The sequence below is a fragment of the Papilio polytes genome, unplaced genomic scaffold, assembly GCF_000836215.1.
Source record: "Papilio polytes unplaced genomic scaffold, Ppol_1.0 DF824292.1, whole genome shotgun sequence".
In the NCBI taxonomy this organism is placed as follows: Eukaryota; Metazoa; Arthropoda; class Insecta; order Lepidoptera; family Papilionidae; genus Papilio; species Papilio polytes.
In genome coordinates, this window is record NW_013524912.1 from 414,134 (window position 1) to 437,836 (window position 23,703).

The 23,703-nt window shown below is 33.4% G+C and overlaps 1 protein-coding gene across 2 annotated transcripts; it reads right to left on the minus strand.

The window, feature by feature from the left end:
- Positions 1–326: 326 nt before the first annotated feature.
- LOC106103102 (SPARC-related modular calcium-binding protein 1) lies at positions 327–23,634 on the minus strand. 2 transcript variants are annotated; one of them, XM_013282771.1, is made up of 12 exons: positions 23,208–23,634; positions 19,993–20,170; positions 17,541–17,756; positions 8,517–8,570; positions 7,274–7,479; positions 6,465–6,591; positions 5,780–5,881; positions 5,242–5,357; positions 4,151–4,343; positions 3,338–3,431; positions 3,008–3,264; positions 327–2,242 (listed from the first exon to the last, which is right to left on the minus strand). In XM_013282771.1, exons 1-12 carry the CDS (start codon positions 23,286–23,288, stop codon positions 2,163–2,165), a joined length of 1,704 nt encoding a protein of 567 aa, XP_013138225.1. In that variant the 5' UTR covers positions 23,289–23,634; the 3' UTR covers positions 327–2,162. The 2 variants fall into 2 exon arrangements, with proteins under 2 accessions (XP_013138225.1, XP_013138233.1); XM_013282779.1 differs by having other exon boundaries at positions 5,780–5,848; positions 23,208–23,633.
- Positions 23,635–23,703: the final 69 nt, after the last annotated feature.

Here is a 23,703-nt window from a genome sequence, read left to right on the forward strand (position 1 = left end):
CTTTGCGTATAAGATAATGGTGGAAAGGGAATGGGACTAAAATTAGGTCTTCGGCACTCCATACTCACCGGACTGTACGAATTGCTTCCACTTTACGCCTGTCTTCTGTGAGTTCGTGCTATTATACCATGCGAGCCGCTTCTACCACTGTTAATATCGAATATAATTGAAATTTAACTGCCTTCCTGTGAATAAAATATGAAAATCGATACATAATTTTAACTTTCCTATTAAATAAAATGTTAAATGCAAGATGGCTGACGCCACAAAATGGCGGATAACATTTTTACCCATATTTATCATTTTATTACTAAAATGAAACGCTATTGATATTTTCAATTATTAAATATTTATTAATAATGAAAAAAAAATATCACATAGTCCTTACATTTCATACTGACTAAATAATCTGTTAATATTAGACAATTTCGTAAGCGGTACGTACATAATGTGTAGCAAACATACATACATTACAAGAAAAGTAATATTTTTGAAAAGTAGCACACCTTTAATATTTAGCCGATTATTAATTAGCCTGCAATGGCAACAATAAATCATAAAGTTGCGAAACATGATTAGAAATGCGTAAACACAATCACACAACATAATTAAGAAATATTGAACTACATTTAAAACACGACTATAAAATAAAAGCTACCTATAAACACTGTTTTATAAATTAAATAAATCTACCACCGAAATCATGTCTATTGGATAAAATGTTTAAAAAAAAAATCTTTACAAAACATTGATATTGAAATAACCGTTAGTTTCCACTGTCGTTATACGTGCGTAAAAGTCAATTCTATTTTTTTTCGCAATATTGCAAAGAATTGGCGTCGCCAGCTAATGATTCAAGGGCGGGGGGAATCCGATCTAGGGTGGATGACGATGGGGTCTACTTATTAATTTTAAAGAAATTGAGTTTTTAAATTTTCCTTAAATAAGTATTTCGAATCTTACTCTTAAATTCAAAACTTAGATGGATGGATGTATCTTATAGTTTGTAGCCTAAACAGCTGAACGGATCTCGATAAAATTTGGCATAGATGTAAAGTCAGAAAAAACGGTAGGTAACTTGTTTAATTTCTCTTTAATTTCAAGAAACCAAATTAATTTACAAAACATGACCCTTTTGGCGACACTCACGCGACGAATGTTTTTATATTCCCGGTGAAAGTCTCTCTTCGAAGAGAATAAAACAGGGTTTTTCATATTTACTTCTTCAGTGGAAACGCACGGTAACGTCGTAAACATTTCGTGAACATTGAAGAATTACATACTCTTTAAGTTAAAAATTAGATATACATATAGAAATATTTCGAAACGACCATACGAATTGCTTAACACTATTGACTATGGTGTAAGTACTTTCTTAAAATCTCAATATCAATGTTTCATATTATATTTTAATGTAACTTCATTTTAATTGTCAGATTTAATATACATATAGATTCAACGCTTGATTTGGCCCGTGGCAGTTTACTCTTGTATTCCACGTGCCAAATCAATTGCTACTAAAAATCTACTAAAAATTGTGCTTGTATATAGGAAAATGATTTTAATTAATTGATTTTTCTACTTTGAAATAATTGAAACAGTGCAAGACTAGCAGAATCTTACATTCATTATGTACTGAATAAATAAATGATCTAATTTTAATAATAATAATAATAATGCCCGGTTTCTGAAAGGGTAATCAATTTGAATTACGAATAATCTATGTACATAGAGTAACGGCCGAATACTGAAACGAGATTTCAATTTGTAACAGCATCTTAGATAACAGATCGAAGTGGTACCTATGAAGCTAATTGTTTTAAGTTTCGTTTCAATATGCCTCCGTTAGAAAAATATCTGGCGCGGTGGGAGAAATTATATCGTAATTTATAATAGAAAATAAGACTCATATAAACAATATAAGTAAATGACACGTAAAATCAAATGACTATAGTCCAATAAAATATTGTAGTTTAGTATTAGTTGCCCACCGAGTCCTGCCTGTCGGACTATTTATATTTTGATTAATTAATTTGAGTATAGTGTGTTACAAGTGTTTCAGAAACCGGCTGTTAGCCGCAGCAAGTTAACTTGTTTAACTCACAAAGCCACCACACTGGTATAATCATAGCCACACTGCTGTATATTTAAATATTGAAAACTTAATCTTCCGCCTTGAGTATCGATTCCAAAGGATTTGGGCCTTTTCTTCTTGGATTGGGAGGTATTTTTGTAGATTCCGCTGAAAGGTAATTTTAAAATAATTAACTGTAATGTAACATGAAACTTATGTGGTAATTTATGAAATTTATTATCATGATTCTACAATTATATTGTTTTTGAAACGAATTTAACAACTTTTTAATATAGATATATCCATTCTTTTTCTGATGAAGTTTTTTGTTGAAAAAAATCTATACCTAAGTCTCACGGGTTTTTCTCTAAACTACTTCAGTTAATTTTTTAATTAGTTGGTCCTCACTAATTGAGAACTGAGTAGTTACCTAAGTCTTTATCGAAAACATAATTATGCAATTATAGGTCCTGTAGTATGTGACAAACGAAATAATTCACATTAAATTATATTATTTTTTGGAGTTTCATTAAAAACATATAATATTTATAAAATAGTAGTATTAACGTGTGGCTAAATCCAAATGAATCTCCATTTATCGTTATATCATATTTTCCAAAATATTCACCCCTAAATTAAATGAAAATATATACATATATAAATATATATTTTTTATAATAAAGGGGGGCAAACGAGCACCGAGAACACCGAGGTGGTCAACGACGCCCATGGATATCCGCAACACCAGAGGAACTACAGATGCGTTGCCGGCCTTTGAGGAAATGATATATATAATCTATAGCGTATCGTAAGTGTTAGGCTTTTTATTCAACAAAGAATTATTAAAAAAATACGCTGTGATTACTGACATCCTACGCCACGAAGTAGTGTATTTGTGCTTTATTTTATTAGTATAGATATTTATTTTCTTACTGGAATGTCCTTGAGACGCTTGTAGTACTTCCAAGCAGGCCATCCATTCTGTGATACTTATTTTAGTGTCATGGTTTACGTCGCAATATCTCGGCAATTTCCTTCCACATCTCCTTAATTGTTCCACATTTGTTATAAGTTGATGGAATGCTTTCCATTCTCGTCTCTCCAACGCTTTATTCTTGTCCTTGTCTAACATCACAAACGTCCAAGTAGCTGCTTGTTCCTCTTTTGAAGCACCCCATTTTACCATATCACTGGAAAAAATTATTTACTTTCTAATTTTGATTTTATCTGAAACGTGTTTTAAAAACCAATTGTTATACGTACCCGGGACCTGTGCCGTTACTGCTAGCTGTCATTTTTGTGATGAAAAAGTTCATGAGATCGCGTAAAAAAATTGACTTCATCGGCTCTGGACATCCTGAAAATATTTCATCAGCTATGAGTGATAGTGATTTAATTTGTTTTTTTTTATATAATATAAGGTGGCAAACGAGCAAGCGGCCATCTGAATACACCGAAATGAAAAGCGACCGCTACCCATAAACATCCGCAAGTGTAGATGCGTTGCCTACCCTTCATTAACGGAGGAGGAGCTGCACATAAAGAGAATATTTCCCCTTCCTATGTGTCTCCTCCACCGTTAAATCCACTTTTCCTTTCCATCCTTTCCTCTTAAAAAAAGGGTGGAAAGGGAAAGAGATTAAAATTAGGCCTCCGGCACCACACTCATCAGACTGTGCGCGGAATTGCTTCCACTTCATGCCTGTTTTCTGTGTGGTCGTGGTATTACACCGGGCGAGCCGGCCTATTCGTGCGAAGATGTTAAAACGGGCTCTACCACTGTTAAACCTAAATAATATACGTGATATGGCCCTCTAAATTATACTAAAGACTTTATAAATTAGCTCTTATTATATTGCTGACAAAACAAAGAAGTGTGTGTTTACGCTATATTAAACTTTTAATAACTTTTTCCCATGACTTCTGCATGAAATTTAAAAAAAAGCAAGTGATTAACATAGGCTACGTTTTTTCGTAATTTTTTTAATTTCATGCGGAAGTCGCGAAGAACAGATAGTGCTATAAGAAAGAAGTGTGTATTAAAGTTTTATTATATTATTATAGTATCATATATACCTCTCATTGGGCTGGCGTGTTGTGGTGCGGAATCGCAGTCTGGTTTGCGATCTTTAACCGACGAGCCGGGTATTGGTTTGCCGGTGTCTTGATGTACGCACCAACAATAACCAGTGGAGCGGTAACACTGTGCGCGAGCGTACCTACCGTCACCGGTACACTCCGGCACGTAAAGCACTGCGCTGCCGTTTTTCTATACAAAATACATCGTTTATCTTACTAATATAAATGCAAAAGTTTGGATGGATGTTTGTTAGAGTTTGTAGTCTAAACTGCTTAACTGATTTGGATGAAATTTGGTATAGATGTAGAGGATAGTCTGGAAGAACACATACGCTACTCACTTTTTTTTTAATTGCACGCGAACGGAGTCGCTAGCAGCTAGTCTATACATATAATAAAATTGGAGTGTCTGTTTGTGAAAAATGCCAGATTTCGGGAAGTTGTTTGCGTTGCTGATAACAAAAAAGCGTTAAAAAAATTTTGTTTGTTTGTCCGCAAGCCCCGTTTGTTCCGGATGTACTCCGAAACGACTGGGCAGATTTCTACCAAACTTTCACCGAAGGGTAGCTGACAGAGACGGGAATATTATAGGCTACTTTTTTAATTCCGCGATGTCAAAATGGCGACTGGAACCCCATCTCTGGAACGGTTGGACCGATTTAGACGAGACTTTGAAAGGTAGCCGGTAGGATGCACGCGGGAATGTCATAGATGACATTTTTTTAAATCCGCGCTAACGAAGTTTGCGGGCGACAGCGAAATTTTTCGTATTTTTTTTATAAAGATAAGTGTGATATAAGCGTACTATCTAAATTTTTAGATGAAACGGGTAAAAAAAGTCCTTTACTAGGTTCTTTAGGTCAAAGAAAATAATGCATATTAATTTAAAATCAAGTAAACACGGTTAATTTTGAACTCTTTTGATAAAAACAAAAACAAAATAGACATTTAAACAATAAAACAAGTGCAAAATCGCTCTGCAATAATACAAATAGCGTTGCGTGTTAGTCGCATATGCAATGGTTATAAAAACGAAAACATAAAAATGGCGGTAATCAGTAGGAATTGGTAGAAATTGAAATTCGAACCTGTTCTTCCAATACCGCTTGTCGATCAGTCAAACAGTCGTTAGCCTCGTCTTCACGTCGGGACTCCGAATCGGAACCATCAGGTGCGAAAGAATTTTTCATAATTCCTGGCAACACTGTAAAAAAGATAAAAATTCATTGTTATTTATTTTATCAACTGTAGATTAGTGCTACTAGACTTTACCCCAGGTCACATCTAACCTAGGGTAGGCCAGAGCCAAACGACGGGGACAAGTTGTCGATAAACTGTAAAAAACAAAAAGAATAAAACAACGATCGTTTACGTACGACTAAAACGAAACTGGCGTTGGCCGGAGACTTGTACCGTCAGTAGTCGCAATTCGCTTAGATGTCACTTCGATTTCACAAAGTATTTCATTGGTTCTCAGACTTATCAAAAGTAAAAAGCGATTAAATCTATCTATAAAAATATATAGGATATTGCCTTTTGCGTGCAATTTATTTATATTGTCTTTGGAACGCATACTCTATGATACTCTATGTATCATAGAGCTATGTTACTCTATGGTTGGTGTACCTGAGCTAGGGTCCGGCGGTGGTTCCTCTTCGTTGTAATCGACCTCAGGGTCCGGCCCGCTGTCGTCGTCTGCATTCAACGACATGAAGAAACGGAGAGAGACTATATATTATTATTATGTTTGCGCATACATTTGGATTGTTTATTTATAAAGGTTTTTAAATAACCTTTGCATGCATAAAAAGTCTCTACAAATAAAATTAATAGATTTCGTATGTTTGACTCAATCGTAATCCATGTCCCTAAATGTATGTTTAGTTCGGAGTGACCACAAGTTGGTGACCGCAGTATAACGTGGTAATATTCTTATCTTTTGTTGCCACTGATTCGTCATACTCCACATTCCAGCGTAAACTGGTGTAATATGTATTATCTGTATTAATATGAAGAAAAAAATGAATGTTTTAGTTTGTGCTCCGACCACAAGTACATTATCAAATTGTTATAAAATCGAAATAAGTTATCGATTAATTTACATATATACATTTTTTAATAAAATAAATCTTTGACTTATGAAGCCGTTACGTACGCTACTGTAAGGTAACTTATTGACAATACAGTGACTCTGGGTACTGCAAATTTTCTTTAGTAACTTATATGCGAGTATAATGTTTACCTATTTTCAGTTGTAAAGATTAATGGATGAAATATCCTCGTAACGTTCAGATAGTATAGTGGTACTCACAATCCGGTGCAGGTGGGTCAGGGTTGGCGAGGAGACAGGATGCCCATTCTGCACGAGCGATCTCTCCGTCACCATCCCCGTCGCAACCGCGCGCCCAAGCGCGTGCGCAACGCTTCGGTTTTACCACCTGCAATGTTACAAAAAACATCGTTTTACTAGCTGTAGAAATAAAAAAGTAAAGCGAACCCAACGTGTTCTTACAGACTATTACATACATGCTGAATGAATTTTGATGAAATTTGATTTACTTACATTTATATCAAATTCCATTCAGCCGTTTCTGCTACAATCTCTAACAAACATCCATGCATCTATATAAACTTTCGCATTTATAATATTAGTATGATTAACAGCACTTTAATCGTATTAATATATTAGTATTCGCATAACAAAACGGATAAAGGAATAAACATTGCTAAGCAGAATTTCAAAAGTCTTACAAGGACATTTTATTTAATCAATTCTTACATATCGTTTATCAATTCGTTTCAAAGACCAAACTTCAATAGAGCATTCGAATTCCAATCAGGGTATTTAATATGATGACAATGTTTCATACAGTTATCGTTAACTGTGATTTTTATTTAAATAAAATATTGCTTTAAAAAATTAAAACTTCAAATCTGTAAGAAACATATCGTGGTTTCTATTCAGGACAAGTAAAAATCCAAATTTCCGTCCTGTTTCAATCTCTATTTTTTTCATATTGGGAATGGCCTAAAGAAGGTTTATGAATGAAAACAATTACATACAGCTATATCCCATGTAAAGACACGAGATTTTATATATACAGGTAATACAAAACAAACCTTTTTAATCAGTCGACGTAAGCCCCTGTATTCGGACTTCTGTAAGGTTCCGCTTCTGTCGCGGTCGAGTTCTCGAAACTTCCACTCAGCTACAGCTCTCGGCTCCAACGATGCACTTCCAGTTTCCGCACGCACTCTCTCATATTCACCACTGAATATCTTTATCAAGTTCCCATTAAATTGTACGCGGTCTATCCTGGTGCAACCTAAACAAATATTTATTAAAATCAGTTATTGATTGTTCTTTATAAAAACAAGAATATGAAATACTAGATAATTAAAAAAATATAGCCTATGTTTCACACAAAAAAAAAACACTTTTCTAACGGTGAAAGAATTTTTAAAATCGGCCCAGTTTACGTGAATCGAATACATACGATAATCCAAAAACACAAATCTTTCGTCTTTATAATGTTAGTATAGAAGTATAGATTAATTTTAACAGCGAATGTAACTTATCTGCGGCAATGTACGCGCACTATCGTCAAGTAATGTAAATTGAACTCAATAAATCAAACGAGCAATAAGTAAAAACGCAATTGTCAATCGGAGCCCAGACGAGATAATAAATTGCATAAATAAAAAATGTCTGATGTAATAAGTGCGCTACATACTGTCTTGACGGTTTTTTACTAGATGAAGTGCAGACGTGTTTTCTCCCAGGAAGTTGTTCAGTATATTCATTAATTTATGTACGTATTTAATATAATAAATAAACAAAAACTTGCAGATATTAAATCGAACATTGCTTTGATTTCTCATTCGAATAATTTTATATAAAATTATCCTTAAAGTAAACATTTACCTATTTTGATAGGTAATGTTTAATTTTACGACGGGTTTATATGATTAAAAAAGTATAGTATTATTTAGTAGTATGAATAGTATATTTAGTATAGTATAACTATTTGCTTTAGCACAAGATGGAAGTAGTCGTAACCTGATGGTATCTGTATGGCAAAGGTGAACCACGAGTCGAAATACATCTAAATCTTCACAACAATGGAAACATTGTCGTAATTATAAATATATTTTCGCTAACATAATGAACATCCTTAAATATTACAAATAGATTAAAATAAGATTATGTCTTTACAATACATTGTTTAGTGATATTGAAGAATACAATCATCGTTCGACAATATATTGTTTGACTACAATAGATAGGAACAATAAGTTTTAACACGAGTTCCCTTTAATATGTAAAATAGTGTTCGCAAAATATATTCATGTTAGAACTTACTTCTTTTGTTACGTTGACCCCGAACTGAGGAGCGCCGCCTCGTGTGTGATTTACCTGCGAAAAATAAGACGTAAAAAGTCCGGTCTGTTTGTGGAACCGTCAGGAAAGCGACGGCGACGCACTGCATTCTATACATAAAACATAAAGGACCTTTTTAAGCTTTTGCGCACGCGTCTGCATTTACATCATTCGCTGAAGGTCAATAAAGAATAAATGCGTATTAAAATGTATCAAGGACAAAATTTTAAGTCAACAAATAAAACGAACAACGTAGTTCCTGCAATGGATAATTGAAATGGTTTAAGAATTGTTCTAAAGAATATTTTAAATTGGTATTATGTTATGATTTTAACTAAGCTATAATTCAGTATCTTTTTAATGCAGGCCTTTTGTTGCTTCAGGGCTTTGGTCCGAACTCCGAACCTATGCAAATCTGTTGTAAATCGTTGCTTGGAGCTTCGTCGATTTTAATTTACTATATAATAAAATCTTTCATTTATACAGTGTTGAAGGAGATAGGAAGATACCGGTACCTAACGTAAAGGTCTTACGCCAGTCGTAATATTAATAAAAATAGATCGTAATATTAATAAAAATAGATACTTACATATCGATTACAATAACAATAACTATTTAATGAGTGCTTATTCTACTATTTACTAAGACATTTGCCTATATTTTAAGTTATAACTACGTAATAATGTGGAACGGATGAACTGGTTATCAAAAATGCCTATAAAATAGTTCTAATTTATTATTATGTTGTTTTAATTTCTGTAGAGAGGAGGTTAGTATCGAAGTTATTTGGTAATATGTTTGCGTGACTCTGAGTGCAATTTATTTCCATGGTTTATTTATAAGTGTAGTAAGCGGTGTTGCGGGCGCAGTCGCGGGCGACAGTTGGTTATGATAGCTGGGCACTTAAATCAACACATATCTAGGAACCCGAGCTGGAATGTTTTAGCGAGATATCTCTAAGGTACGACACGCAATAAATCTTTACTCGCAGCTTATTATTATCGGAATTGATAAATCGTTAGCGAGGGGCGGGCAACGTGACTCCTTTCGTTCACCACATGCAAATTAAAAGGTACTTCGCCAAGGGCCAGACGAGCTTGAATAAACACATTAATTTTAATGGCTTGCGACTTATTTTCTTCTCCACATTTATCAAAGAATTGAGAACTTGGTTAGTGTTTTGTTATATGCTACTGTGTTTTACTAACAGATAAATGTTATGTAAACAATGCATTAAGTCTTTCATGAGTAATATCGAAATAATACCTCCGATAATTTGGATCCTACAACGTAAATCTTTTAAAATTAATGAGAATTTGTTAAAAAAATGACAGATAAAATGACTAATTAATGACGTATAGCTTGTTTATTAAGGCAATTGCTCATGTTAATTACTTTGTGCGCTTTGACTTATGCTAATTTAAACATTGCAGATATTGTAACTAAAATTTATAGATATACCACCTAGTCTTGATTGTGTTCATTTTGACCCTTTTAGTCAAGAGGTCGTATATTTGAATATTATAAAGATACGAGCTGTTGCCCGCGACTACGTCCGCGTGGTATTAGAAAACATACGAACTATATAAATTACAAAAAGCTACGTATTCCTCGGGAACCGGACATTTCTCTGGGATGAAGCTTATCTCATGTGTACTCCAGACTTTGTTTTACATCTGTGCCAAATTTCAATAAGATATGTTGAACCGTTGCAGAATGATCGAGTGAACATTAAAAAACTAAATTAATGAATCCCACGGGAACCGTAACTCTTCCCGGGATAAAGAGTAGCCTATGTGTTCTTCCAGACTATGCTCTAAACCTGAGCCAAATTTCATGGAGATCCATTCAGCCGTTTAGGCTACAAACGCTAACAAACATCCATTCATCCATCTAAACTTTCGCATTTATATTATTAGTAAGATATACTAACATACATATCACATAGTGCTGTGCAATTGGTTAAACGTGTAGAGATTAAAAACATCTTAGACAACAATGATTCGAGATCGATTATGGGGATTGGCTATTAGTATAATGGTGTTATAATGGTTCATCTTAGAGATAGAGTAATTTGACGCAAGCCGCATGGTTACTGTATCCTTAAGGGCGTGTGGGATGCGAGGAGTGAGGGGAGCAGTCTACTCAACCGGTCTAGTGATGTGACCTTTGGTGGAAACATAAAAACCTATAAACAAAAAAATACTGGCAATTACAAAGATAAAAAAATAAACCATTTTGATACGTATAGGTTATAACAAGATAATTAAATGTATTACTTAAATCACATTTAAAGTAACATATCACAAGAAACTAAGAATAAAATAACTATCCAGCAATGCGTAATGTTATAAAAATCACACGTATGGAGTCCCGGGCGAAAGCTAGTTTTAAATATTATATTCGGATTCGAACCGAATAGTGAAAGGTCTAAGATATGTGCTATCACTGATTATTTTTCAGATTTTATCACTTATTTTATGAGAACATTATTAGTAAAATAGAAAATATTATTGGTTTCAATAAGCCCCCATTAAATGTTGTAGAACTAAGATTCAGTGAACTGATTTTTAAAAAGTTTGACAACGGTTATAAATCGCATGATTTACTGGCATAAATGGTTTTTACTATAAATTGATCTATATAAAATGATTATAAACGTTGGGCGCAATATAGCGCTTTGCGAAGTGGTTTCCACGAAGTCTTGATTTAATTTGTTGAAATAAATTACTAATACAAGCGATGTTATACCGTGACGGCAACTTTAAGGTAAAGATAAAATCTCTAAATGTGTCGTTTTAACATTAATTAAATTCAGATATAATTTTATCACGTCTCTTCCAAACCAATTTAAATAATCTTTGAATGATTTTAATATCTCTACCATTTAAACGATCAGTGCAATTACAAAAGATTTATATGCTTCAAGTTTAAAATGCGAAAATATTAAAATCTAGATAAAGCTTGTGCTTTCCAGTCAAAGGCAACCGAAACGAGGAGTATTCGTAAATTAAAAGAAAATCAGTATAGTGATTTACTACATTTTTTATTCATCACTACATTGACTATAACAATATCAAAATAAAAATATATGGATAACAAGAAAATAAACGTTAACCTAAAACTATTACAGGTTATTCGAAAAAGATTTCGAAACACGAGCGTTCCAATTTCGTTGCCGAAAAACGATCCGCGTAACCTGTAACTCTGCCTTAACAAGATGATTATGTGGCACAAGCAGGTACCTAAGCTAAATATAAAACATCAAAGGTGCAGCGAACTATCCTGACAACGCTATTAAATGGTGTCTGGGTGTTTTTTTTTCTATCGCCTCTTGACACGGCGGGTACGCTTCGCGTTGTTACATAGACAAAAAACTGGACACCATTGTGATCCGGCGTCGAGCTGTCTGACTCCTACGATCCGCTGTTTCCGAGAAAGTCAACCAGACACACCATAGCACACGAATGCGTTCTAAAACAGATTCACGCGCGCGCCATCTAAGCGGGTTTTAATGTCTTTAACGCCATGAATTGAGAGAACGGATTACAATTTGTTAAAATAGTATAGACGTTTTTGATGGTTTGTGAATGGTGTTCGTATAATAGTCCGTTAGGATCTGTCATTTGGTTCAAAAGTTTTAGTTTTTCACTATAAAATGCATTTGCAGGTTGTTTCCTGCATCAAATGTCAATAAAAACAGCAAAAGCATATCCTATGTTTCTTCTACATAATAATAAAGTACTCATTTAGTGATATTTGTATCTGGTAGATATGTGCGGAAAGGATTCATATCAAATAACATTTTGTATGAATTTATATGATTACTAAATTATTAAGTACTAACTATGTGAGTTTATAAAATAGATAAGTCGCAAAGCTAAGGAATGTTCTACTTCAATGGAATACGAAAGTGCCGTAGACAATAAAAAAACATGAGACGAACATTCCGAGAACAATTGTTTATGGCGTTATTTCATATTGCACTTAGGTGCGTATGGATTTCATTATTATCCACATTTATTATGGATGCACCTCAGAGCCGGCGAACCTCTATTAGGAATTCAAAGCGGGAAACATTAACAATATTCAACGGTAGACAATAAAATTAACTTTAATAAGCGTTTGTCGATTTAATACTAAATATATTTACTTAACGTAGGTTCAGTAGTTTTTTTTTTTTAACAAATAACTAATCGAATCTTTTTACCTCATTGTATAAATAGCTTAATATTATTTTTATTAACAATTTAAAGTGAGTGTATGTGAAGTTTATTAAGATCAGTAATCGAATGGGGGTTCGAATCTACGGCTTTATTTCGTAGTCCGTAGTTGTCATACAATAAGTAAGGATTTTTTTTTTATAATTTTAAACACTAATGGTTTGAAAATGATATATTAGTGTTCTCTAATTATGTCGTGTATCGTTACTAAAAAGTGAAACCTAATCAGTGATTATAATTTGTAGTGCATGAAAACAGAAATGATTATAAACCGTCTCACGTTTATAACGACACGCATATTTCGTTTGAAAATTATGAATCTATTCAGTTATTACAATTCGACGAATTTTTTTTTGTCCATTTGCACTTAGTTAAATCCAATGTTAATGTCTTTGTAACGTATTTCTCAAGACATTTTTTTAATTGCTTTCCGAAATCGCCTAATTCCTGTTTTACTCTAATTTTATGAGTAAATAATACAGAAATGTTTTTACGATTTTTATTTTTAAGAGAGATTTATTGTGCGATGACGTAATTCTTATCAAGTTCTTAAAAGCGAATTGATTGTAGTAACATTGAAGGCGTCTGCGCCGCGTAAAACGGCTCTGCGTGTCAGACAGTTAATTGCGGTCGTTTGCGAATCTCAAAAAGAAGATAATCTTTGTCCTTTTATAGAATACAACGTTGTCTTTAGAAACGGAAAGCTGCCACTTCGAGACGTTAATTCGATTTTAATCCGATTATATTTTAAGGCTGGCTTAGAGAGTTTTAAATTGCGTGTTATATTCGAATGTGTTTTTTTGTAAGGATATCAATTTTACTCTCGCCGTCTTTTTATTGTACTTTTTTAACAAATAACTGTTTTTTAAATGATTTAACGTTATTACTTTCACAATCGATATTTGATTTATTTTTCATCATCTCCAAACACTAAAAAACTGTTTGTCTATTAGTAATTCTTCGGAGTATTATGAGTGGATTGAATCGAAGTTCCCCTAAAGAAATGAGTGCAAAATCGAATCGTGTTTCGATAGATTAGTCACTCCAGTTTTTACCTGAGTTTATTTTCGAATCGAAAAAAAAAATTAAACACCGCAGCGTAGTATAAAACAAATTCAACTCGCTAGGTTTGCGTGTCTGGCAAGTTGACTAATAAACTAAAAACTTCGTGAATAGAATTTTTTACACTAGAAGATCTTTAATACTAAAGAAAATTAAGGAGTAAAAGGTTGGCGTAAGGAGAACCTTAGTTATGATTGTAGCGGGGTACGAGAGAAGTAGGCCTAGAAAGAGATGGATGTTTTTCGTGAAAGGTGACACGATCAAAAAGGAAGTGACGATAGATTTGACGGAAGATAAATTACCAGGAGGACAAAAACCTGATGCGCCGACACTACGGAAGTAGGATAAGGACGGTAGATGATGATGATAGGATCTCCTATTTTCAACTATCTGAACCCACCATTCCTGGCAGTGTCAGGCAATAAATGTAAAAATAATATCGAAGCAATCAAAAAATTCGATATAACCGAAAAAGATTTAGATTTTTAGACTTTTTCGGGACGTATAGAGGACAAAGATTCAAATATGCATTTTTACATGTAAGTATGGATTGCAACTAATCCAGACGACTCCGTACAGCACTAGAAGCCTTTCTTTCATAACTGAACATTCAATAAAATCGGATTCTGGTATTTTTATGCGTTCGTTGTGATTCAACTACAATTCTAGAATGCGGCACATCCTGTTTGATTGGCGCGCGAGACAACACTAACACGATGTTCTAAGACCAATTAAAATTTTAGTACTGCAATAACTTTTTATGTAATTTCGATGTGGCATTATATTTGAACATAGGTTGTAAATTTTAAATGATAAAATCTAACGGAGTTTACATTTTATTTCATCTATTGCGAACAAGAGTGTAAGACCGGATCTGTGTTTCGTAATGTTAGATTTGACTTCACTTTTGTAAAGAGGAAGGTTCATATTTATTGAACAGCTTGCAATTCGTAAGATTAGATACGTTTCTTTACAAAAGTTTGAACCACTCATTCACTTAAAAAAATCAATTGTTTTAATTACAATCATTCTTTTGTGCTTTGTCTGAGGAGCCTAATGATATAATAATAAATTATTTGGTAATTAATGTATTTTGTAAGTCAACTGTAAGTTGCTAATGGTAGACAAATTTGTGCGAGTACTTCATCTATGTAAAATATTTTTATAATATCCTGGATCCGTTTCTAGCAGCCGTTTGTTTTGTAATGCCAGGCAATTTGGCTTTAGGTCACTGCTCCATCCTAATCAGTTATCTTAAAGTCAGTGATAATATTCTTCGAATTAATCTTCATAATGACTTCGTCGTGATGACCAGGATGGCCTGGTGAGTACGCATTGTAGAAACATTCGTGCTAAAACATATAGTCATCTCTCCCTGCATCTATAAAACGAACTGAGATAACTGTCACTTGATGTCTGGATGTTTCGGCAGTGGAAATTCACAGCACACAATCTTTATTGAAGTTGACTCATTTCGTTGTAACGTCTCGTGCCCGACTTCCTTCTCGTTTCCGTCCGTGATTATTGCCCAATTCGTCACAGACGAACACACGACATAACTACATATGTTCCGAATGGTCGTCATAGTTATTTAAAAATTTAAACTAAAACTAAACTAAAGCTAGACAAGGTTAGACCAGCGGCGATCAATTCCAGATAACCTGTATGGAACAGAGACACTAGACTAGAGTGGACCTAGATTAGTCGTAATTAAACATACTTCGTTATTACATTACATTCATAGTAATAGTGATTTTATTTCATGAGTAGCTAGTAGTAGTAGTAGTATTTTCCGAATTTATTAGCGTGTTGCAGACGAAACTCGGCTAAGTCTGAACACTATATGTATATAAATACACACTTGACACGAACAAATAATACTTTGACTCAGTTTTTCAGGCGCATGTAGGTTGTCGTAAGGGTTTGTGTAAACAAAGACAGTCGTAGATTGTTAGTGCAAACTCAATCTAAAGACTATCTTAAAACTGGTATACTTTAAGTTTATTTTCGTATACACAAATGTTTATATTATCTTAAGCGTGGTGCTCACTTGTATAAGTAATCTTTAGACGAATGCAATGTTGTTTCTTTGTAATATGACATGTCACCCATGAGGACAATAACATAGCATCACAATACGTCGCATCTTCCCGTTTGCATCAATGTCCTTTAATAAGATAATAGGTACCTGCCTAGTAAACAAGTCGGGATTGGAGTCTTCCGCCTTTGTAAGCCCCTGACCGTTTTATATCTTGCGTACAAACTTAATATTTTGAAAGTGAAATTAAAATAAAACGATTCTTTAATCAAAACATTAAAAAGTGTCGGAAACTTTTTTGTCATGATCATGATCAAATGATTTCATACAATATAGACAGAATGTTTATCTTAAAGTGATAAATTTTCTATAAAATTTGTTCGTTTAAGCAATGTATTACCACTAACAAAGATGCAGTTGTAATTAGTTACTGCCAAGACGATGCGTATAAAATAAACATATAAATGAAGACGCTGAGCTATAAAAAAGCGAGCTCTTGCATCTTTTAGTTAAAATAGGCTAGACTGAAATGGGCAGACGGATTGCAGAAATCCAGATAGATAAATACTAATCTTTCATACTTTAAGAATATAACATTATTGTTATAAATATCTGCGTCTTCGATCAATTTTTACAGCTTTCATCATTCCGAGTTGATGCAGCAACGTTTTTTAATAATCTTATAACAAAATCTGTTTTTACCAATTTATGTAGACGCAGAATTTATGAGTATTGGAAACAATTTACTTTAAAAGATTAATCATCAAACTCTTTAGTTCTGTTTAATATCACAACCAGTCGAATACTTTACGTTTCTAGAAAACATTATGCAGACATTTGGTAACGCTCTAGTGTGTAATAACAAATAGATTCTACATATTTTCGAGTATATCAGTATACTACCAAAATTTTGAAATTTCGAGTAATTTGGTAAGCGATATTACCATTGCATGTTTTTATATGTGCCATTTGTCCCCCTTGCATCACGTTCATTCACACATCATTCTTATCACGATATCTCCGAAGAGATCATATTAATCGTACTGTAGGTATACGATATTCTGAGAGCGCAAGCAGTGTAATGTAAACTACAGCTTTCATCTGCTCCAATGTTTACCAACTATCCCGAAACCGTTATTTACAATACCGCGTTAAATGGAACAGATGTTCAATATCATAGGTGAGGTTTAGGCTATTTTCTAAATACAAAACTTTTGATCAAATTCAATAGGAAATGTAAAGTACTTATTAATCAGGTCTTTACATAATACGAGTATTCAGCATGTTTTTTACTACATTGTGATTGAATTTTAATCCTTTCAAAAATCAAAGATAGAATACTTAAGTTTATATGTACTTTTCCACAAATAATCTAAATTTAACAAAGCAGACAATATCCTTAACAAACAAATGCAATGTAAATAGAAATCTTAGCAAATATCTCACGCTGAAAACATTGTTTGTCGAAGCGACTGTTGATTCTAAAAAAAATAACCTTATTACAATAAGATAAGGCACACAGTCGCGCTGTATTGTTTCTATCTGCGGACTACATTTTCAATTAAAGCAATTAACATACAAGTGATATCGTGTGCATCTTGCAAACAAGTCAGCTCGCGCGGCAAAGTAAATCAGTGAAGGAATTACGTTTATCGCATCGCAGGGCCCATCAAAGTTACTCACCGGTTCTTGTGCAGTCTGGTCTACCGTTTCTGACGGCTGTGTCGGGGAGAGGCTTTCCCTCAGGAGTGACACACCAACAGCCCGCGGCAGCGCCGGCGGCCGCACACTGCACCGACGCGTAGGTGCCGTCGGCACGGCAGCGAGGCACGAACGCAGCCCGTCGTCCGCCTTGAGCGCTTAGCGCGTACCGCTGAACTATCAGACATGTTGACTGACCTGTTACAATACAAAACCACTACAACTACACGATCAAGAGTATATATGTACAATTTTGTAAAATCCTAGAAAATCCATTGTTGGTTTTCCTTTAAAAAATGATTTGCGTAAATTGATGAAATTATTAAACCGCATATCATTTGATTTGGAAAAAAATAGTATCTATTCCTCGATACTTTTAAAACAGTCACCATACGTATCTCATACATTTTAATAACATAGTAATGAATTGCTTCGCAGCTTCGTTGCAAAACAAATTTACCACACTTTTGCTACAAGCAAACTTGTCCCGCGTAATATCAAGCCACGCGTAATAATTTTATTTCATAACTAATAACACGCTTATTAATAAATGTAATGAATTATAAATAAATTATACGTTTGTAGAACAAAGATGAAACTAATCATAGGTACAAGATGATAATGTATACACCTAAGTCCTTTACATTGTAACCTTCTGAAGAAATCAGAGAAGGCAGAAGTCTGAAGCAAGTTTGAAGACTGTCATACGATTCGTAATATGACTGTGGACAAGAACATTCAGGGTTCTCCAGGGATAAAGGATGATTAATTAATTATTTATTAGATTTACCAGATAAGGTTGAAAAGTCCACAGGGTGCAAAATAAATATGGCTATTGATTTGTGTTTCTTTTCAGACAATTACTGATAGCGATGCTTGTTATCTTCGACGTCATCGGTACCAAGTCGTCTCTAGTCACCATATATGGATCAAATCGTATAAGGTGTGTATAAATATCTATGGTCCGCATGTTATACTAATTATCAAGCAAACTGTTTATAGATTTACAAGCTTTTTTCTAAAAAACGGTGCTGTTTATATGTCAATCCATAATAAATAGGGTTCTCAGAGATAATCAGCTTGGAAAGGTTAGCTTATTTCGATCGAAAAAAATAAGTCTCGTGTACTGAATGTAAAAACGTGTAGAATTTTGTAATAAAGATAATTTAAATTAAATTATGAATTATCATCACTTAAACATGTAAATTGATCAATAAAATTAGAATAAAGAATTGTAATTACAAAATAAAAATTAGTAATGGTTATGAATTTTTTTATGATTAATTAAAAATTATATTTATTAGGTAATTAAAAGTGTTTTCTTGATTAGATAAAGTAAGCCTATATTTATAAAACCCATACGTTTATTTCTTTCTAAAAACATGAGCTATTTTTGTACCGTTAACTCATTTCTGTTGACTTACTCGTTATAAAGAACATAGGTGGTTCACAATGCATTAGTTGTAGAGATACCAAAAACAAAGCGCCATTCATTGATTAGATAAAACGGGTTAAAACTTCCTATTCCTTAGAGTAGAGCATAGACATGTACAAGGACAAGAACAAGACAAATAAAGTTATTCAAGTAATTCAGTTCAACTTGATAGCGCATATGATATAGATAAAAACTAAATAACTAGATATTATGCACTTTAATGTAGAGTTAGTTATAATCATGTTTCCAGCAGGTCGTGAACTTCGTCAGTCTAAAGAAATATAGACTGTTTAAAATTTTTTTGACGGCTTTAATGCCATACTGCGCAAACGGACGGCTTCTCTTTTACGCAGAGTCCGGGAGAGCACCAACAGCATCCTAAGAGGGCTAAGTGATAAGCCCGACTGCCCGATCACGAGGCATTGGCTGCGCGGACACGTACCTAACGTAACATGACCTAACATACCCTGCGTTAGGTCTTGTTTTGTTTAAGAATACATGTTATTATTGTTCATTGTATATATTGTAATTATGTGTATTTAATTTTACACGATTTAAAAATAAATAAATAAATAAATAAATAAAATATTTCACATGTACAAAATATGTATTTGCCGACCCTACATGAATGGGATAGAGGAAGATGATAATGCATTAGGTCACTTTACCGTAACATGAATTAGAAATTATTGTCGATCAACAAATGCACGTAGGCACTTTCTACATCAACGAACAGCGATTGAAGAGTTTTGGGTTATACTTGCGTCAATTCCAAAACAAATAAAGAATGACATTTAAATTCAGTTAAAATTTGTCAATTGAAACAAGAAGTGAAAAATAATAAACATGTTAGTTATGCGTACGAAAAGTGTGAATTCAGATGATGGCTGAAAGAGATGTATAGAAGAGTAGCACATGCCAACCTTCGGTAGCAATATAGGCAGGACGATGATGAAACAAGAAACATATTAAAAAAGATTTAAATATTAAAGAACTCACCAACACATGGTCCTTTATGTGCGATAGATATCGGTTCACCAGAGCATTGGGCTCTTAACAGGTGACATTTGGTAGGATAGTTCCGACCGTCGGTACCGCACACCGGCTGCTGTGAACTTCCCGTGTTCGTTTCGCAGGACGCGAATCGGGTTGCACATGTCACGCTGTTTTGGGTATTCTGTTAAAAGAAATTTCACTGTTATTTGAGATTCACAGTTTTAAGTATATGTATCATTTTTCTTTTGTTGCTGCGCTAATTCTAAAGATTTTGTTTCCTCTACTTCATAAACAACAGTCGAGTTATATTAATTACGAAAATTTAATTTGCCCGACTATTATATCATACATGAAAATGTAGCAGTAGCTCTTAGTCCTAGTTTCATAGCTCAATAAAACTCAAGAAATCGACTCAGGCGCCAGCAGTAATGAAATTGCTAATTATAATTTTACTACTGTTAATATACGACGATGCAGGCAAACCTGAGGCTAGGTATCGACCAATATATCGTATATAACATGAGAGTATCATGGTAGAGAACACTAAAGACAAGTATTATGTATTTAGTTTGCGTTATTACGTTTAGAAGTGGTACAAACGGAGAAATAAACCAAGTGAAGAATGCTATCTACCTTCCCGACTTTTGGTATGCGCATTGCGGTATCCTCAATCAATTAGTTCTGATTCTCACCATACTAGACATCCTGTCTTATAAACATTGTCTGACAAAATTTATGGACATAAGCTTGCATTTGTCTCAAATTTTCAAAGAGAAAAAGACAGCGTTTTGACAGTAGTAATACACGACAGTAGTAGTAATAGTATGCACGACTGTAATGAAGAAAAACAATTGCAAAATTTTTTTTATCCCAACCCGCAAAATATACATAAATTTATAACTACCAGTCAATCGAACTTAACAATAGACGTCGAGGATATTGTAAAGCACTTATTATTTTTCCTTAAACAAATGTGGTCGTATTAATAAGCCATTAAAATTCAGTCCGCGACAATGTCTCGGTGAAGGGATTGCTTGGTGACTTGGTGCCAATTTTCGTTTGGCAGCAACAGGCCTTGCTTCTATCACATAATATTCAAATTATTTTCATTACATTTCATTCAAAGATCAACCAGCTACGTATAGTCGCTTATCGGCTTATTATTTATACAATACTTTTCCTTGTATGTATTAAAAATAACAACTTATTCTATAATTATGAATTCTGTGAAGTAATCTCATTTTAAAGAACACGGCTTTTTCATGATTTTGCATTTGCCAGAAAATGTAGTTTCTCCTAGATAGAGTAATTATGAAAAAAAAAACAAATCAATACGAAATACGAATTGGGTTAAGTGATTAAAAATCAAAAACTGTAACCTTGAAAATTGTTTAAATATACAAATGTAAACTCTATGAAACATAACTTAAGGAACAGGACATTTTGCGACGTTGTAGCGCACTCCTTACGTTGTACGTATACTGAAGTCGAATGGAGAGAAGTCACAAACAACAAAGAATTTAGGCAACGTCGTGATCGTGAATAATTGTTTTGATAGAAAGACACTTAAATAAATATTCTATTGTCAAACAATCCCTAAAAGGGGAATACAAACAAAATGGTCGCGCGTCGAAACGTTTCGTATGAACATAAATTTAAATAATATGGCCATTAATGTTCTTGGATGCATTTCGTCTATTTTTGGAGTGATCTATTTGTGGTTACGTAATACGTTATTTATCTACCTATTAGCTGTTGCACGCGACTTCGCCCGCGTGAAATTAAAAAAAAATGTAGCCTATGTTACTCACCGATAACGTAACTTTGGTAAAATATATTTTGAAATCGGCCCCAGTAGTTGTTGTGTTATTTTATAATATTATACTAATATAGATAATGTAAGATGAGACCACATGGATACCCGTTCAACAGAATTGTAAATAAATTGTTTTTCTTTTTGTCCCTATCGATGTCGTCTTTTAAATTGTTTATGCGTGGGAAGATATTTCCTGTTTCGTCTGATTTATAGGTGCATCTTCTCGTCACTTTCTTTATACGTTTCGAGATTAAACGGCTGTTTCCGTTAACCGACATCGATACGTAGGCGATTAATTCCCGGCTATTCTTTCGACATTATTAATCTATTAGATTTGATTAAAGAAAGTACCGAGGAGGGTAGATTGTCAGTTGTAAATAACAATTTCGCATCAGTCTGTAGCTGGGATGCAGGCAAACTTACACAGCGTGCCTCTTCAGTAAACCAGTTTTGGCAGCCAAACATCTTAGCGGATGTGACAAAAAGTGATACGAAAGTTACAATTCCCTAAATGCTCCGTCATAAAATGACACAGTAATTACAAAGTAGAGTAAATATTACTATTAATTTTAACACAGAACCATTTCTACTGCGATTAACTGATTTGGGACACTCAAATTTTAACTTAAACTACACATTAAAGAGAATGTGATAAAAATAAGAAAAGGTAAAGAGTATGTTAGTAATTAAATGAATATGACTTTTTAGAGTTCTCGTTATGTGAACCATTGTCTTAGTTTATAAAAACTATATAAAAGTAATAAATAGGTCATAAATAAAATCAGTTCCAACGACAATAAGCGAGATTCTCTATCGATTTTTTAGAATAATATTAAAATGTAATACATGAAACCTTAAGTGCCTTTAACGATAACGTAAAAGTAGTTGTTGAATCCTAGTAAAGCTTTACTGACTGACTATAATTAAAAAAACAAAACTAGATATAGGTTACGGTGCTAAATTAAATTAATTCAATTTCATGTTAATTAATTTGTCATGAATTTATTTTTTGTAACAAACGATTAATACTGGCACAAGTAATTATTAAGATAAATGAGAAAAAAATCTACGGCAAATAGATATATTAAAAAGGCAGGTGCAAATAAAAAAATTAAAAACCTATTCTAAAAATTTTCGACACAAATTAATACACACAGCGGAATAACAGTATTTCATATTTATCGACATAAAAATTCACAATTACTTTAATTTTTTTTTCTTGGTTCGTGTTGATATAAGTATTAATATATCTTAAATCTTAATATGTGTACATACTGAATGTTTAATCTTATTTGTAATTATTCAGTAGAATTAAATGTAACGTTTAGTTATTTTTTAATTTGAATGAGAAATTAAGTAACAAACACAATAATCTATTTACGAAATATTAAAAAATTATTACCTTTATTTCAGTAGCGGCTCCAGTAACATAATAAATGATATTAAAAATAAATAAATGAAACACTAATTCATATTTAGTCATAATGTACGTTAAGTTTTAATATTTTACAAAGTATTAACTTAATTTAGTTAAAACTTTTATTTACAAAACACGTTCACAGAGCAAAACAAAACAGCTAACAACAAAACTAGGTGTTAAAAACTTTTTTAACAGCATATCGGCATTTTACTCGAGAACTCTAACAAACGTTTGTAATAAAAAGTTATAAAGTAATTTATAAATTGTCGCTGAGACGTTAGAAAGGAAACAACGTTATGAATCGAATAAAATACAATAAGGAATAGGTCCCGGTGCGGCACCGTGCCGGGTTGCCTTGCCACAAGCAAAAAGCGCACACGCACCCCGCCCACCGTACAGCTTTTTGTTTCGTCCGTCACTATGCAGTTTAAAATAGTGCTGTAGCCAGCTGTAGCTCTAGCGCAGTGTCGATACTGAT